The 19735-nt window shown below is 32.1% G+C and overlaps 2 protein-coding genes across 3 annotated transcripts; both read left to right on the top strand.

Moving 5' to 3' along the window:
* Positions 1-617: 617 nt before the first annotated feature.
* On the top strand, positions 618-4871 carry LOC130951014 (argininosuccinate lyase, chloroplastic-like). Its single transcript, XM_057879626.1, has 5 exons — positions 618-977; positions 1302-1388; positions 1504-4020; positions 4131-4360; positions 4468-4871. Exons 3-5 carry the CDS (start codon positions 3948-3950, stop codon positions 4711-4713), a joined length of 549 nt encoding a protein of 182 aa, XP_057735609.1. The 5' UTR covers positions 618-977; positions 1302-1388; positions 1504-3947; the 3' UTR covers positions 4714-4871.
* Positions 4872-9183: 4312 nt separating this feature from the next.
* On the top strand, positions 9184-15503 carry LOC130951128 (uncharacterized). 2 transcript variants are annotated; one of them, XM_057879742.1, is made up of 6 exons: positions 9184-9422; positions 10580-10790; positions 12184-12330; positions 12903-13005; positions 13669-13849; positions 15130-15503. In XM_057879742.1, exons 3-6 carry the CDS (start codon positions 12235-12237, stop codon positions 15173-15175), a joined length of 426 nt encoding a protein of 141 aa, XP_057735725.1. In that variant the 5' UTR covers positions 9184-9422; positions 10580-10790; positions 12184-12234; the 3' UTR covers positions 15176-15503. The 2 variants fall into 2 exon arrangements, with proteins under 2 accessions (XP_057735725.1, XP_057735726.1); XM_057879743.1 differs by having other exon boundaries at positions 13726-13849.
* The last annotated feature ends 4232 nt before the right edge of the window (positions 15504-19735 follow it).

Genomic DNA, 19735 nt, shown 5'->3' on the forward strand with positions numbered 1-19735 from the left:
TAGTCCCAGGTGTTCTCACTTTTTGGAGGTACTGAAATTATGAAGATAGAGATTAAAATTTTTGTACTAATCTTTAGACCAATAAATATGATATTAAATTTCATCTCCTAGCTTCCGTCCCAATACCTCAAAACAAATACTGCCTTAGAGTTTTGACACAAAATTGTAAAATTTTATCTAATTAAAATAAACATAATTGCTTAATCTCATTATCTCATATGGTTAATTCTACACATAATACATAATAATGTTAAAACTCAATAAACTTAAAATGATCAATAATTAAATAATTATATTATTGTAAAATAAATTCATCCGTTTAGTATTATTCTTCATTAATATAAAATATCATTAAAAGTTCATGACAATAACTATTCTATGCACCTTTTAATCTTGAGATATTGTTAGAAGATAATCAAATAACGAGTAAACTCATCACGTACACTACAAAAAAAGCGGGACTTAGCGGCCCAAAATTACCAGTGTTTTTTTCAAACAGCTGCAAATTGGTTGAATTGGTGCGGTTCTTGTTGGGTAAATAAGCTCCGCTCCAATTGATTTGACTTGAGACGGTTTGGGCCCCAACAGCAGCAAATAACGTTGAGGGGAGGGGATTTTGTTTCCCTAACCTTCACCTTTTCCTTTTGCACGCCACTAACCTTCACCTTTTGCACGCCAACTCTAGCAGAGCAAAGGCGCCAATCACTGGTCTCCTTCCCTCGCTGTGGTGAATCTTCTCTCCGTTAGTTCCAGCCATCACGTCCTTGTCGTCATTCTTTCCCGTCACTGGTCTCCTCGCCGTGTAGCTCTCGCGCGCGAAGGTAAAGTGGAAGGGGTCGATATGGTCTTCTCCTTCCGCCATGCATGTCCGTGACGTCGTCGGCGTCCTCCCCAGCCATCCATCCCGGTGTCGTCGTCGGCAGCCTTCCCCCCTTGCCCTGTTGTGCGTTGCAGATCGGCCCATTTTCCTCTCTCTCGTATGTTCTTCTCCCTTGTCCCAATTTAATATTAATGGTTGTTGATAAATTAAATTTGTATCAATTTCATGTCTGTTCCTTCTGAATTTTGGTTCGAATAACACTGGTCGATTAATTTTGCCCAAATTTTTCTTCCCCAATTTAACATTCTGATTCAATTTTTCCCCAATTTCTGAACCCTGAGTCTTGATATTTTAGTGTGTATTGCTTTGGTGTTGCCAATCATGGTCAAAATTGAAGTTCCTGGCTTCCTGCAATTTTTTTCCTTCATTTTATTGACATTTTGGGTTTTTTTTTTTGGATGGGGTAATTTTGGTTTTGTAGTCTTGCAATATTGATGAGAAAGCTGTTGAAGCCGCTATTGCTAGATGCACTATGCTGGAAACTCTTGATGTTCGCTTCTGTCCAAAGGTGAGAGCAAGTGCCTCTTAAATGTGGGCTCTCTGCAGAGTATGCTAACGAACCTTTCATACATAACGAAATTAATATGTGTTTGACTATATGTTGTGTCAACACTACCTCACAGATAAGCTCAATGAGCATGGCTAGATTACGTGCTGCTTGTGCTAGTTTGAAGCGTATATTCAGCAGCTTGTCAACTTCATGAATTTGACAAAAGATCTTCAAAGTTATCTAGTGCACTTGGAGTGAAGCTGCACGTGGTAACAAATCTATTTATTTCCTTATGTATTGTACATGGTTAACTTTCTCATTGTGTTTGGCATATAGAAATCAGGTGACCTCATGTATTGTCAAAATAAATTGTGTTCTAAATGTTACTGTAAATTTGACATTTCAATTTTGCTGATGCATATTCTGTTCTAAAACAGTCTAGCCTTGTTTGTTGTATAGAATAGGTGTATCTGATCCCTAGGTGTTAGTATGACCTTTTGCATTAGTAATGATATTTCTGGGTATGTAATATATTAGTTAGGTATCCATGCCTATATTTTGATTTTATGAAATTTTGTTTGTAACTCGCTATAAAAAATTTAATGCTGGCCTCACCCCAAAACCATAAAATAAGTAAATACATTGGAGAAAAGAGCTGATATCAAGTGCTTAACAAGATGGATTAAAAAAATTCTCGTCATTTGAATAGTAAGAGTCTAATCCTCTAAATTCTTCTTTGTTATTAATCAATCTTAACTCACGGTTAATGACTATCAGGTTAATGGCTATCACAATGTTAACCCACTTCCTTGTTTAGTTGGATAGTTCATAACCTTTATATTCGAGCCCATACATATAGCTCTCTCATTCTTGTACTGTAACTTGAAGTTTACATATTCTCAAATACTAGTTATCTTTTTTATTTTATCTTGTATATTCTCTCTTCTTTTCTGTTATTGTGATTCTTCTTTGTTCTTAAATTTTTTAGCAAGATTGCTCATACTTGTCCTATACTTGAAAGCCCTCCAGAAAAACTCTCTTAATAGATTTAATTTGAATATAAATACTTTTATATACTTATGAATTTATAACAATTAAAAATTTAAAAATTAATAGATTTAATTTGAATATAAATACTTTTATATACTTAATTAATTATATATTTGACTCTCTTAAAACTTTGTTTCAAGACCCAGGACTGCTCATAAGCCTATGCCATTACAACACCACATCCGTAAATGCATTGGATTGGTAGTGAGTGTTGGGGTGCTTCTCTTTCACTGCTTAGCTTAATAACATAACACATTATTTTTGGATCACATGTATAATTATAGTATATAGTTTATGTGTCTCTACACCCAAATCTGACCTCTTTCCTCACTTTTCAATCACCACGTTATTATGTAAAACCAAACAAAATTAAATAATACAACCTATCTTCTACTGTATATGCATATATACTTATTAACTCCAATGTTTATAAACATGTCCTCCTTAGCAATTAAATAATAATAAGAAGGGACTGGGGTTAGTTACGTTGTTATTCTATGCACCACATACACATTGGGTTTTGATGAACAAGTAAATTGATCTGAAATCTGCACCACATATTGATTGCTCATACTAATTTTTTCATATGCAACAGTCACATCGATTGTTATTAAAAATTGATTTAGTAAAAAAAAGGGGGAAAATTAGGACTTCAGGTCTGATAAGAATAATAAATAATTTATTCAACATGTTTATGTGTGCCTTAGTATATAATAATTATCCTGTTATAGAAGTCTTTGAATGGTGTACTTTCACTCCTCATGATTAGAATAAAATCTCTATTGCTTCTTATGGGTAAATGCTCACACCTCATTTTAAACTATAATAATAAAATGTGTGCTAGATACTGATTCTGTTTGAGACTGGAAACACACATTAATTTATTATTTGCAGTTTATGCTTTATTTTGGTATTTTTTATGTTTAGTTCTACCAATTATTTGTGAAGTTGTTTGTTTAGTCTTTATAGCATTTGATATCTTCAGTGTTGATAGAAAGCAAAGCACAATCATGCCCCCTTTAAGTTTGTTCACACCAGTCGTGGTACTAATTTGATTTTGATTTTTGAGTTATGCAATTAATCTTACTCGCACCTGGCCTCCCTGTGGTAGCTTTTCTTCTTCCCAGGTTTGCCCAATTGAATTGCTTTTAGTAATTCCACATAGTTATTGGACGAAACAAGTTTATTTTATTGTCATGGTGTCATTCGCCATTTCATTCTTGGTGGTATATTTAGGAGGTTTGTTTATGAAACTTTATTTACCTTCATCCTGTTTAATATGGCTATGCAGCCTACATCTATTCATAACATATATTTTCAATTATAATTACATGTGTAAAATCGCATCAGTTGAAAGGGTTTATTCCTTTCACCAAAGCTGGTTATGAGACTTTAAAAACATTTGTAGTGTTTAGGATTTGAACATTTGTGTACGCTTGAGATTTTTATATTCCCCCCTTTTTATATTCACCAAATCCACCACCTGCTCGAGACAATGCCGCAAAACTCCCCTTGACTAATTCTTCCATGAAGAACGTGTTGATACCTGATGAGTTTGGTTTTCAAACTACAACAAGGTTTCAAGGATTTTTGTTGAGTGGTGAGCATGAAAAAGCTGCACTTGAAGGTTAATTGTCATCTTAAATAGTATTGATGCAGTTTCTGACCGAGATTTTGTGATGGAGTTCCTTTCTGTTAATGCCATCACAGCGGTGCATCTTTCTCGGCTTGGTGAAGAATGGGTGTTGTGGACTTCTGAGGAGTTTGGATTTATCACTCCAAGTGACTCTGTCTCTACAGGGAGTAGTATAATGCCTCAGAAAAAGAATCCAGACCCAATGGAGCTAGTCTGTGGAAAGTCTGCTAGGGTCATAGGAGATTTGGTTACTTTGCTTACATTATCCAAAGGGCTCCCTCATGCATACAATCGTGATTTGCAGGTAACTAAAGAATATAAGGAAGTGTAACTTCTCTTAGTATATTTCCTTTGTCTTTTAGATTAACTAACATAAGTTCGTTACTAACATAAGTTCCTTTCTTGAAGTAGGAAGACAAAGAACCAGTATTTGACAGTGTTAAAACTATTTTGGGGATGCTTGAGGTGTCAGCAGAGTTTGCACTGAACATCACCTTCAATCGGGACAGAATACAAAAGGCTTTACCTGCTGGTCATCTTGATGCAACAACACTTGCCGATTACCTTGTTAACAAGGTAAAGACATGTTATTCATTGGCTCTCTGGTGGTACTTGATAGTCTTAATGCTGTATATCACTGTCCAAGTTCAGATTTGAAACCATTTTCAACTCTTGCCCTCTGGTCGTCACACCTTTGTATAACTTTTATTGACTTATAATTTGTTGCTGCTTCTATTACCTTCCTTGTTTATCAGATATATTGTTTCATTTTATTTATAGAATTTACTGCTTATACTATATTCGAAACCGTTGCAATTTTTTTTAAAAAAACCAACATAAATCTGCGGCGGTTTTGAAACCCCCGCAGATTTTTTTTTAAATCCAATACAGAAATAGCGGCGGTTCTGCAACCGCCGCAAAATCGTCAACCTGATTTGCGGCGGTTGTGCCAGCGGTTCATTAGAACCGCCACAAAATCATATTACAACCCCCTAATAGGCGACGCTTCTGGAACCGCTGGAATTTCGTTTCGCAGCGGTTTAAAACCGCCGCAAATCCCTAAATTAACCGCCGCTATTCAGCGTGTCTCTTGTAGTGGTATGATATTAAAGCCTATGTGATTGATTTTTTAATGATATCATTAAATTTTTTATCATCTTATATCAATTCAAGAGTAAAATATGTATTCGTTATAATTAGGTAGGACGTAGCATTGTCCTTGAAAATTCATATTTTCTTTGAATATTTAAGAGAAGACGCTGATAATAATCTTTAGCATATAAAGAAATATTGGTTAAAATCTTATTTTTATGATATTTATGATGCAACTATATATATATATATATATATATATATATATATATATATATATATAAAATATTTTTTAATAAAGTGGTCAATAATAATAAAATTTTATAGTGCATATAACACTATGTTACAGTAACAAAAATTATCTAAATATTTTTTATAATATCAACAAATAAAAAAATGGATGTGAAGTAATGTGAAGACTTTAAATTAAAATCTTTAAATATATAAAAATAAAGTTGAATATAAACATATCATTATGAATAAGTAGAGGTGTTCAAATTTAAATCAATCAAAACAAAGTCAGTATCCAATCCAAAATAAAAAATTGATCAAAATCACATTAGTTTAGATTAAATTGAATTCTATTTTTGATAATTGTATAAATTGGATTAGATTTTATATTTACGTTTTAAAATTGAACTAATCCAATTTAGACCGCAAAATATAATCTAATATTATTATTTTATTACTAAATTTAAACTTTTCATTAATATGTTAATTTTACATGTTTTCATATTATTATTATTATTATTATTATTATTATTATTATTATTATTATTAAATTCTTTAGTAAATATAATATTGATATTATGCTATTGAATTATAACTCAAATAACATAGTTTTCTCCATATTCACTTAAGAAGTTGCGGATTCAAATCTTCTTATCTTCGGTAAAAAACAAAAAAATACTAATATTATGGAGGTTGAATATACAAATTTAAATTAAAATGAGTTTTTCTAAACTGTTAAACTATTATATTCAATATTATTTAATTGTCCTATTTTAACTTTTATTATAAAAATATCTTTATAAAAATCAATTTAACTTAACCGATTTAATATTATAGCTTAATAAATAATTTAAATTAAACTGATTTACCATATAAAGACGTTATTATGTAAATCATTCTTAGTAAAAATAATTTAGTAGAATAAGTAACGTTACTTTATAATTCGGTTTTACTTAAATCGATTTACTAAAAACATCGTATCTATATAATTTGGTTTTAGTTAAACTGATTTATTAGGGAGGTGAACTCTATATATAATGAGTTCAAATAAAATTTTTGTAACGAATACAACTAAAATAACAAGTTTAACTAAAGTTTTTTTAATAACTATTATAATTAAATATTTTTATAAATTTTAAAATATTAATTTTTTTGTAAGAATTTTTTTAGCTACTTTAAGTAATTTATAAAATTTAAAAATTTGTTACAAGATGTTATCTATATCGAGAGATTTTAAGATTCAAAATTTTAGGTAAAAACTAGGTGGGTGCAACTGTTTTATAAAATAAGGGTAAATCACGCATTTAAATTGATTGAAATTCAATATTATCAAATCGTCTTATTTTGTTTTTCGTTTTCAAATTCTCTTTACATAAATTGATGTAGCTTAAAACGATTTAATTACCAGAAAAGTCTACTAAATCAGTTTAGGTTGAATTGATTTAATATATTTTACTAAATCGTTCTAATATAAATTAATTTAGTAGAAAAGCAACTTTTACTAATAATTCAGTTTATCTTCAACCAATTTACTAAGACTAATAAACGTGGGTAAATCAATTCAACTTAGTTGAATGACTTCATAGAAGAATAACACATAAATTTGTGTTAAAAAATACATAAACTTTAGTTGAATAATAAAAAATATAAATTGCATAACATATAAGTTATTTTAAATTATGTAGTTTTTTGGCTAAATAAAACAAAATGTATGTATTTCTCTTTCAAAACTTATGTGTCTAATGTTATAAAATTCTATATTTGTACTATTTTTTTTTTCTAAATTTATGTATTTATTATCAATAAATTTATGTTTTTATTTTATATTTTTCTTAAAAAGTTTGCATTTTTACAATAAAAAAATTTGTGTTAACGTCATAAAATTGTGGCATATATCTAAAGATATAGAAGAAGGTGGGAAAAAAAAAGAAAAAACATGTAAATTATTTTAAAAAATATAGATATAATAAAATGTGATTAAAATTAATCAATAAATTAAAAAATTTAATCACCTAATATTTCTAATAAACATTGATCAGAAATAAAAAATTTCTATCTAAAATTTGTCCTGGTGATCAATGTAAATGCAGAAAACATTGTGATGAGGATAAAAGCAATATTTTCCCTTTTTGTTTGGCTATAAGCCTTTTTGTTTTTTTTTTTATTGATTGTGGTAAATTTTTCGGACGTGTTTCCTGGCGAGAGACCAGAATAGTACGACGATATTCTCTGGGGTTAGTGCTTCGTACGATGTTATCTTTTTCTTTTCAATTTTCATTCTGCTGTTTCATTATTTATGCATAGTGATAGTGAATTGAATTCTTATATTAATGTAGTAGCCAGTAGGTGAGTATTTTTCCTTCCCTCGAAGACTTTAGGATAAGGTACTTTGTATACGCGTTTTTCACACCGAATGAACCTTCCCCTAGTCTAATCTCGATCTTAACAATTAATAAATTCAACGTTGAAAAGCTTACCTTGGATAAATGTTATGTACATAAACGACAAAATAAAAAAGCATTAGAATAATGATTTTCAGGTTAACTGCCACCGACCCTAGTGGTAGCTGTAGCAAGCAACAATTATCAAGAAAAAAGAAGCATTAGTTTATCAAGCTCAGTGTCACGACCGACTGGCCCTACGTAATTAAGTTCCCACGAAACACCCCAGTGTTGAGGCACGTTGAATCATGATGGACACGTGGCGTTCATGAGAACGAGTGTTAAAATAATAATAGTTATTTTAAACTAAGTGTTGTTCTAGTGGGATCCATGAAATCCTTTGCGTGTGAAACGAAGGTTATCCATATGTTTGGTGGGACAAATATGCACGTAGAAATGAAGGTGGTGCTACCACGTGGCTCTAGTGGCTAGCTTTTTCCTATTACCAACGGTAGGGAAGTTTTCTGGTTTAGTTACTTGGTCCAAAATCAAAGGGGCTTAATTAAGAGAAGGATAATGTAGTCAAATATAGTAGAGAGTATTATATTATTATTAATATGAGACACTCTATTATACAGATTGAGTGATATAAAAAGAGAAAATAAATTTCTTTTATAGTTATTTTTTATTATTTTATTATTATTCAAAGTGTAGGTCTTATTTTTTTCAATCTCTCTTCATTCCATAAAAAAAAAATCTGTAAACTTACATCTTTATCATATAATTCACTTTTTATTATTATTATATAAGATTTGGGGATAATGTTGAGAGCTTTATGACTCCACCGACCAATGTTTATAGCGCTGGAAAATGACATTTATTTGGTGTTTTAATTTTGAGCTGAAAGTTTGGAGTTGTATCGTACTGTCGTGTGGAGAAAGGATGGAGAGGACTATTTCCTATTTTGAGAAAAAAAAAATTGACCGACATATATCATTATCATCAAGACATGACCAGGAAATAATAAATCCTTTTGATAGAATATTCCGCCGGATTCCTTATTATTCCTTTTTGTTTCCTTTTTTTATGGACTGAACTTTCAGCTTAAATATTTTTGGTAACTCTGAACTTTGATTTCCCTTTTCTAAGGATCTATCTTTTTTTTTTTTTTTCTGTCATTGCCTATATACCAGGAAAAATGGCCGAGGCCCAACTTATGGTAAGGTTAGAAGAAGTGTTGCTTGCTCGTTTCCACTCTCTTCATTGGGCCTTAGCTGCTTCTCCGCTGATAGGCTAGCCGAGTTAGGAGCTGTTCAACCGAAACCACTGGCCAAAAAAAAAAAAGGGAAAAAACCAGCATCCAGTAGTACTATCTTAAAAAACCCTTATTTTACTCCACACTCGTCTCTCTCCTCGGCCCATCACCACCCACAGGCCTTAACGGCCAACTCACACGAACCAGCCAGCAGCTTGGTTCAACTATTCTGTCGCGGGCGTCTCGTCGTGGTTCGTGTGTCGCCGCCTTCTTGGCCTCTTCACGCCGGCTCAGTCAAGCAGAAGCAGAAGCAGAAGCCGCCAGCAACTCGCCCTTGGTTCGGACGTCGTCGTCCTTCCTGCTTTTTGGCCTCGCCATCGCCGTCTACTCACTGGTCTCGTCGCCAAGTGAGTCCCTGCCTTCCCCTGTTGTTCCCTCTTTTTCAATTTTCCCCTTGTCCTTGTCTTCTCTATTTCACAGCTTCTTGCCTTCTTTAACTAATTAACTAATGTTGCTGTAAATCGTCACTGAATTTTAACCATGTTCTGATAAAATTAATACACTACTGTTGATACCATAATTATGAAAAATACGGAGTCCTGTGTTGTCTTAGTTTGTATGCCAACGAATTTCTGTGAAAATGTATTATCTCTGTGAAAATATATTAGCTAGTCCTGTAGAACGAAGTTAGGCAACATGCCACTTGGAGTTCAACACTTGAATTTCTGTGAAAATATCAAAATATAGAATTTGGAATTTAAACCAGTAGCGGTAAATGAGGTTAGGTGATATGTAGTTCTGATACTTTTAAATTTGCTTATTATGGGATAAGCATTGCTTTGTTTGAAATCCCGTGAGTTTAATGAGTTTGTTTTAGGTAATTACTTTGAGATTTATTTCCTGATGTCAAGACTTTGTTTTGATGCTTTTTATTTTCCCTTTACCTATGCTTGGGTGTTTTGGGAAAGTACAACTAAAAAAAAAAAGTTTTTAAGTTGGACTTGATTTTTGGATCGCATTATCTGATTAAGAAACATGCTGAATACCACCCCTTGGACTTGATTTCTGGATTGCGTTATCTTTTGCTCTCGTGTTCATTTAAGCTAAGAATATATTTTGTACTAGTGACTAGTTTATTAATTATTATCTATTTTTGCATTATTATTTATATTTAAGAATTGATACTTGATTATTATTAATGTGTTTCTGAAGACAAGCATTTTAAATTCTAATTTTAATTTTATTTTTATAATTTTATATTTTTATTTAATTGTGACCGGTTAGCCGATTCAACTTGTAAGCCATTGGTGGAACCAGTGACCCAATGACCTGTCATATGACCGGTTTGGTTATGATTCGGTTTTGATGGCTATGTTTGAGACTTGAGAGTTGCTTCATAAAACTATGAAAATATGAGGCTTTAATTGATTTTGAATTTCTATGTATTTTTTAATTTACAAAGAGAGCATGTTTTTATTATTGTGTGTTTATTTATAATTTAATATTACTGGTTTAACCTCTAGTCTGTTAACATGAATGGTTTGATGTTTGGTTTGATTTTCAGAACCTTGCATAACACACACACAGGTGTCAGCCAACCATAAACCTCCCCACGGATCTGCTCTGCCTCCTGCCGCATTTTGTTTCTGTTTCTGCTTCTTATTCTGCTTCCCTTCAGTGTGCTTCCCTTCAGCCCTTCTGGCCTTGTTCTGCTTCTGGTATGCGCTTGCCGTCACAGCGTCTACCAGTGGCTGCTCTCCCTTGGTTCTGTAAAGGCATGGTTTTCTACCTTTTACATGCCATTTTCTTGTGTTTATTACTTAATTCCTGAAGGTTGGTTCATGTTAAATTGATTCATGACACCCCCACAGAATCTTTTATTTCTATTTTTTTCCTGATGTTTTGTTCGCCCTCAGTTCTTTGGATTTGTTTCTTTTTTTTCCCTGCAATTTACATAAACTTTTTCTGAAATTGTTGTCTGATTCTGTTGTTGCTTTTGGTATTATGTTACTATAATACTCTGATTTTGTTGTACTTGTTATTTTGTTTAAATGAGACTGATTGAGTTGTGAAGAGACTTTCATGCTTTAGGTGGCACTACACAATTTAATTTTGTTTTTGTATTTTTTTTTTGTTTTTCTAACTAAAAGTGATAGATCAGTCTTAGTATGATGTAATTTTGCATGTTACTATCTTAGTGGGGTTTAAATTTTGAAAGCCTTCATCAGACAGCTGAAAGTGTTAAAGAGAAGATCTTTTGGTTCGCACGGAGGCTGAAAGGAAGTGGTTTTGTACCCCTGAAACTTTTGAAGGAAATGGACAAATTTGTGCATGCTTGTTCCTTTCTCATCTAGTTTTGGACAATGCTTTTATTTTCATTCAATTTCTTTTTTCAAGCATTTGAAAAAATCTTTGCTGAAGAGCTTGTAATTTTGTAGTTTCTTTTCCTTTACATGGATCATGGTTAATTATGCTCCAACATTTAATTCTAATAAGAGTGTATTGCCCAATTGAATGTTAACATTTATAGTTAACAAACTAACACCTCAATGCAACAATTACTCCTATATTGCCAATTTTCTACTTGATATTGTTTGTGTTTACTTTTGGTTAGTATTATTCTTAGGCCATAATAGGGGGCACATAAGTTTTTTTGGGTTGAATGCTCACCCCTATGGCCCTATCCATGTCTTACAAAAGGGTGCATTTGTGTTAGTTGGGCAATATCTAATGTATAATGACATCAAATTTTCATGGACATAGATCAATGTTTTGTTTGTTATCATACAATGCAATGGAAGTTGATTTATATGGTTGACCTTAAAAATGAATAAGGTTTACATGTTGCTATTTGAATCTACCCTGTTATTATTCTTACATGGTTTTCTAATATTGCATATTAGTTGTGATGTTGATAGTTTCACTTGTTATAATCTTATCCTTTTTTTTTCAAAAAAAAAAAAATAGGGTTCTAACATTGTTTATCTTTAAATATAATTTTTAGCAGGGGTTGGGATCTTTCATTTCTCGATTTGATCATCACTATAAAGAACACCTGATCTTTCATATTAGTTGTGATGTTGATTTTGCTTGTTATAATCTTATCCTGTTCTCTTTTTTCAATAAAAAAGAAGGGTTCTAAATTTATCTTTAAATAATTTTTAGCAGGGGTTGGGACCTTTCATTTATCGATTTGATCATCACTATAAGGAACACCTCATGGGAGGATTGAGAACTATGGTTAGGAGGGATAAAGATAGCAGGTTGGAGGTTGAATGTTTGATCTGGCTTTGCTCCCTTTCAGAGCTTGAGATTGTAAGGATTTTGTTCATCATCTTTAAGGATAATATCATTGTTCTCTTTTACTTTAGATTCTCATTGTGTGTTTATTTTTGTTGAGTTATGTTTTTCACGAGAAAATAGGTGTCAAGGTAGAGCTCTCGTGTTTAAGTTAAAAATTTTAAATATTTTTAGTAATTGTCATAATCGGTAAATTCCTGTCGGCATATCTTATTTTGGTAACTCATTGTGATTCGACAAAGTTTTATATTGGCTATCAAAATATCCTCTTTTTTTTTTGGTAGAAATAATTATAAATTATTAAAAAATATGGAAGAAAGTACATGTGACTAAGATGAGGTATTCTTAAGAGAAAGTAAAAAATGGACTTGTATCGAGTTGGATAATAGTGAGTTGAAATGTTTTTCATAGAGAGCCTGCCATTTTGACTGGATTTTGTATGCAAATCCAGTCCATGAGATTTGATTGGTTTTGTCGTTGACTCATCGTGTCTGATAACTAGAGTGTGCCCTGCCACTTCTGGTTCCAGGTTAAGACTTGTTATGGAAGTTCTTTATAATGATATTCAAAGTTTGGCATTTTTGCAGGATATGTTAATTAGCTTGAAGTTGCTGATCTTTCAGCGTGCAAAAACGATAGGCTATGCTGACCTGGCTAAGAAATTCAACCTTAAGATTATTCGAGCCATTGGTATGACTTTGTTACTCAAGATCATGCTTTTCTGTATTCTTATATGTGCACTGTTCCTTGATTATGCATTCAGTTTTCCTATGCTTCTATTGAGTTGATTTATATATCTTCTTTTTCTTGTTCCATCTTTTTATATAATACATATTTTTTACTTAAGTTGAGGCAGGATTCAAGTATTTTTATTATATTTTGCATTATTACTATGTTTTTCTTTTGGAAAACAAAAAAAGAAATATAGAAAGAGAAAAAAACATATCTGTAGAGTAGGACTTTGTGTAGCCTCCTTTAAGGGTCTGGCTCAGATTTTTCTAAGTATGTCTGTGTGTAATAGGAATTGATTAAGTTAATCATTTAACAAGACTTTTGCATGCATCTCTTGAAATAATTGAAGGACTATAACCTCTATCCCGACTTCTCCATATTTATAAGTTGAATAGCTTAATGGTGAGAATTAATAAATCATAAGTCTTCTTGATTTGGTCAAGTTATTTAGAATAGCAACAAATTGGTTTTTGCGGTATTACTTGTAACTAAGTACAAGTCCTTAATAACAAGTTCCTGAATATCATTCCAGTTTTGCTAGTACTTCGGTAAATATGTGTACTAGCTACTCAAACTGTTTGGTTATATTAATTTTCTGACTATCATTGGTTCTCGATGCAGCTGTTGTTTTGATGGAACATCTTAAGGAAGAGTTAAAAGATTTATTGCTTGTTGCAGATACGGATAAATCTGCATCTTTTTTGGATGCTTGTAAACTATTGAAATGTTATAAGGAGGGTACTACAACTATTGAAGAGCTAATTACAGACATCGGTACTGATATACAAGCATATTTGAGGAGGTACGTTCCAAACATTTGTATTTCTGAGAACTTACCAAATATAGTGAAACTATGGTAATTTATCTACCAAACAGATTTTGAAAGGCGAATTTGTAGTTAACAAAGTTGATGTATGTTGATATTAACATTGAAAGTTTGGTGCTGAATGCTAGTGCTGTGTCTCCAGTGGATATAGAGGATGACTCTAAATGATGTACAATAATTAATCAGTATAGTTATCTTCTATGAAGCATGGACACTTCGCTGAGTTGCCGTGTCCATCTGTCGGACACATTTCGGACACGACACTCACCGACACTCGTCCGACATGCGTGTCTGCTGTGTCCAACCTGCATCTTAATAAAAAATAAAAATTTTTTCACCGGACATGCTTGGACATACCTAAATACCATCACGTATCAGTGTGTCCAGTCTTATTCTTAACACATATTATTGAAATAAATATAGATATAGCATATATCATTATTTATTAAAAACAAAAAATATTTTAAATACTTGATATAATTAAAATAAGACATTAAAAATAATTAAAAAAATTTATATTTTAATATCAATAAAATATCAAAATATCATTACAACTTATCTAAAAAATACTTTATATTTTATATGTATGCGTATCCCCGTGTCTTATATGAATTTATAAAATTCGTGTGTCGGCGTGTTCTGTTTCATGTCGTATCGTGTCCCGTGTCCGTGTGTGCATCATAGGTTATCTTACTAGTTAGTAATGGATAAATAGAAAGTTATGCAGTTGTTCATTGAATCTTGATAGCAATGAAAGATGCACACGACATTTGCCTACAAGCAAATTTAATAACCATTACTAACCAAGCACTAATTACTTGGATGTCTGACCTAATTATTACTTGTAGTATGTAGGATCACTTTAATATATATTCATTTTCTACGTAGACACTTGCCTTCCTCGATACCATATTTGATAAGTATCTGAGGATAGGAAAGGTAGAAAGCACCAATACAATGGTGAGTGGAGACATTGACAAGATAGAAAAATTGTTTTTAAGTTTTCTATTAGACAAAAGATTGGAGAATTTTTTTTTTTTTTTTCTAGGATAGATACATTTTGCCATCTATTTTCTCGTCCAAGCAAGTTTTGTCTTTCCCGATATCTCTATAGTTTTGTTCGAAGACGTTACCTAATGGGATCTTACTTCTGATGGTAGCGTTTGTTTCCTCATTTGGCCATTATACCTTGTGCATCTTATGCTTCCTATTGGGGTATGTAACGTAAACATTAGTATCTTGATTTGTTTGTACAGACCATCAACGTACAAAAGAGAGGAGGAGAAAGATGAAAGAAAGTAGTAGAAGATTATGGTGTTCTTGATGACCTGAAACTTACAAGCTTACTTATGGCAGAAGTTGAGTTCGACTTTTCTCATTGGCGGATGCACACATTTTTTTTTGTAGGTTTTCTACTTTTTTTTCCCCTTGGGGGTCATATTCATAAATTGATTGTATTAATCTATTTTATAGCTGATATTTTATAGCTGACATTGCTGGAGCAAACTAGCAGAAGAATTTTGAATATTATTCTTAGAAGAGGTAATATTGGTTATTGGGAGTTTTTGGCTTTGGATTTCATATACTTACCTTATTAGGATTTTTCTTTTTATAAATTGATTTATTGATATATGTCCTTCTAAAAATGATTATTTTGAATGTACATCAATATCAATTATCAAATTTGAATACTAGTATAAAATATATGTTGAAATATAAAATATATATTAAAAATGAGTTAAACAATACATGTATTTATATACAAATATATGATAATTGATTTTGGTAGTTGATTTTAGAATGTAAATAATATTTTTGTTGTAAATATTTATCTTTTTTTTTTTTTATTTATCACATCTCGTTTTGATATTAATATACATATCTTGTTGTCAATGCTAACAAAATAAAGCCGTGTTTGCAGTATGTTGAGTTGATCTATTAAGGTAAATTGATATAATTTGTTACTATTTGGATTTATTAATTTAAATTTTATTTTTAAAACTAATCCAATTTTATTCGAAAGATTTTAATTTGTACTGTATTGATTTATTTATTTTTAAATTGATTATGATTCAAACTATTGATATTTGGATTGGATTGATTTGTACCTTATCAAAATATTCAGTTTAAAATTAAGGTAATCTAACAAAAATTGATGAATCCAACAAAAAAATCGAAAATAATCAAAAGATTGTGTTCTTGTAATTTTTTCATCGGTTCAGTTTTGGTTTTGGCTGAAAAATCTAAACTAAATCAAACCGAATTGGTATACCACTAAAACTCTAAATTACCCTAACTCTACTGTTCTCCTATACACTATATAGAACACACATTTACCTTCAACCAGCGTCGCAAACCTCACGTCCTCACCCTTAGGTAGTGTTTGTTTTGTCATACATGTCCATCAAGAGATGGACATGGTAGTACATATCCACCGTTTGGTTCATTAGACATAAATTTTCGATGGACACGGTGACACACAGAAACACATAAAATACATGTCTTTAGTGTCTCTCCTTTAATCTAAGATACTAAGACACAAATTATAAGACACAAACTTTTCTAATCTTATCCCTTCTTTTTTTCTTTAATTCCAATTTTATCCTTTTTCCCTTATCCTCTCATCTTCTCCTTTCTCTTTTTTTGATTCACCTCCTTCTATCATATACTCTCATCTTCTTCTCCTACTCTTTCTTCATTCAACCACAGTCTCTCTCCATTCCACTTCTTCGCCGCCATCATCGTCGCCACTACTGTCATCTCTTCCTTCATACGTTGTCGCAACCACTGTCGCGTTCCTTTGTCACGCCGCCTCCGCCATGGTTGTCTTCTCCGTTCTCTGCCTCAGTGTCGTTGTCGAGGCTTCCTCCCATGTTTGATATTGAGGCATTTCCAAATCAAACTCGCACCTCTCTTTCCAGATTTGCCTCCGTCTCTCTTTCACGCCGTTGCCTCTCTTCCACCATATGGTCATCTATTTTGCTGTTCTTTTCTTTCCAGTTCTTTGAGGGTTTTTTTTTGTGATGAGAATAATTGTCTGTTTTTAATTTCAATTTCAATTTTCTGTTTGTGACTGTAATTAGATCGTGCTTTTTGCATGCGAGATGAGAAGAAGATAATTGGGGGGAGAGTTCTCTGTTCTTTTTATTTATTTTTTATTTAAATTTTGATTAATCTTGTTGTTAGAGTGATTTTGTGTTAGTTTGTTGATTTGTTGAATTGAATTTGTAATTGCATTAAAAGTTATTAATGGTGATAATCTGAGTTAACATAACAATGGTGATGGTGATAGAGATAGAGATGTGATAATGATGATAGGGTTATTAGTGTCATTTTATTAAAATTGTAATTTGAATGCAGGGTCCTGTACTTAAATACCAAACAAGTTTAAGATTTTTATGTCCTATTGTGTCTATGTCATTTTATGTCTTTATGTCTATGTCTTATGTATTCCCACCCACTAACCAAACGGAGCCTTAGTCTCCACTCTACTACTTAGACCTCTTCACTCCTCAGTCACAACCCTTCGTCTTCCACCCTCCTCTACTATTTGTCGACCGCTGTAAAACTCAAAATATTTACAACAATTCCTTGATTTAAGGGTTGGTTTAATGGGCTGAAACTTTTAAAGTTATGAATTAAGGAATTTGTGGTTATGATTTGAATATGGTAGAATTTTCCAAGCGTGAGAATATAATTGTAATTGTTCTCGAGAACATGAGTATCGGTGTCATGATTAATTGTATACGTCTATGTCAGCCAAGTATGGCCAACGAAAAAAATAAAGACGTAAAAATGATAAAAAAAATAGGGTAGTGCTAAGGAGCCAATGGCCTAAGCGTACAATGTGTACAATGGGCTACATCTTTGGTCCATGAATAAAATGAACATCACCCATACTATCTAGAATAACCATTCGGATACCAGGGATAATAAACATCAAGGATCGAACCCTTGACCTTTCAAATCTAGAATTCTAATACCATGTCATGAACCCACTCATTCCAAAAACGTAATTTGACAGGACAATGTAACACTAATGGTCATATCTCTAATACTTCCTAAACCTCCATTGTACACATTGTACGCTTAGGTCATTGGCTCCCTATACTTTCTCAAAAAAATATTTTAAATACAAAACGAAACAGATATCTTAAAATTTTTTTACCCTAGATAAGGTCAATAGATGAAAAGACAAAATTGCTCTTTCATGCATTTAGAGAGGCTCGTGCCTCTTTCTCTCTTTCGTTAAAAAGAACCTTTTTTATACATTAGAGAACGAGATTGAGTGAAGAGAGAAAAAATACTATTCAGTTCCACTTTTAAATTCATTTTTTTTCCATAAATTAGAGCTCAACTCGTTTGCAACTAGTGATTCTCTCGCCTTCCTCTTCGTTTCTATACAACTTATAGTAAGTAACCATGATAACTCTACTCTATTTTTTCATTTCTATTGTTTTATTTTTGAGTAAAAGAACTCAACACAATAAAGTGGAACAACAAAAGTAAAAGTGTTAAATATCCAAAAACTAAGAACTCAATCCATAGTCATCTTTGACATTGCCATCAACAACTATTGAGATGAACACTAGTTCACTTTTTGTAACTCATAAGCGACTTATTAATAACATTCGCTACTCCTGCTTCTTGACTCCTGAATATTTTGTTATTTCTTTCCATCCATGTATTCCAGATAATAGGAAAAAATCTAATTAACCACCTTTTATGTTCTTCTATTTTTAGAGGCACTGATGTCCAACTCTCAAAATGTTGTTTAATTCTCCCTGGAATAGCCCATAATCTAGCATAGGCAAGCAACCATGCACATCACACTTGCTAAGTAAACTCATAACCAACAAACAAGTGATGAATATTCTCAACATTATTTTTACATAATATACATATTATCATTCTGATTAATAACGTCTAATCTACATAATCTCTCCTTAGTATTAACTCTACCTACTAATACAAACTAAGTGAATAACTCAATTTGTGGTGGTACTAGACCTCAAAATAGAATTAGTAAAGCTATAGCTTGTAATATCATCTAGGAGAGTTTTCACCTACAAAACCTGTACAAATGAGTTGTAGAATAAATGCCTGATTTATCAAATTTTCATACAAGTTGATCCTCTCTCTTAGTCGTTAATTTGACTGACTGTAGAACTCTATGAAGTTAGTTAACTAGTTCCAATTCCCATTAGAATAGTTCCCTCCTCTACTAAAAATTTCATATCCACTCTAACCCATACAACAATCCACAATCTCCTATAATATATCCATTTTGGTTTGAGACTGAGAAAAATCTTGAAAAAATATTTTTCAACATACTACCTAGTAACCAGTTGTCCTCCGAAAACAGGATACTTCTGCCATTCCCTACCTCCAAAGACAGTCCTCTGATAATCTTATCTTTCACCTCCTGTTCCTTTATTTGTAATTGACATATATCCTTGCGTAGACCCTCTCTTGTAGGTATAGACTGATAAGAAAACAACATATTATGATTTAAATTATAGCAAGAACACACAATCTTTTTTTATAATGAACAATCTTTCTTTGAGAACCATCACTACCACCTAAATAAGAGGGCAATATTTGGAAGCACTGCATCTCCCACTCCCAACCCTCCTAACCTTTTTGGAGCTTGCACTATTTCCCACTTCACTAAGGATATCCCATACTTGCCATTCTCATTACTTAGAAAAGACATCGGTGAAGTAGGTCGATCCTTTCTGGACCTTCCGTAAATATTATTTTCCCTTAGATGTTAGAGTTCTGACTTCGAGTAATCGGACTTTTACCAAGTTACTTTTACATTTTGTTTTTAGTCCAACTTGTTTTGAGGTCGGTCCACGA

This window comes from Arachis stenosperma, chromosome 9 (assembly GCF_014773155.1).
Source record: "Arachis stenosperma cultivar V10309 chromosome 9, arast.V10309.gnm1.PFL2, whole genome shotgun sequence".
NCBI classification, from domain to species: domain Eukaryota; kingdom Viridiplantae; phylum Streptophyta; class Magnoliopsida; order Fabales; family Fabaceae; genus Arachis; species Arachis stenosperma.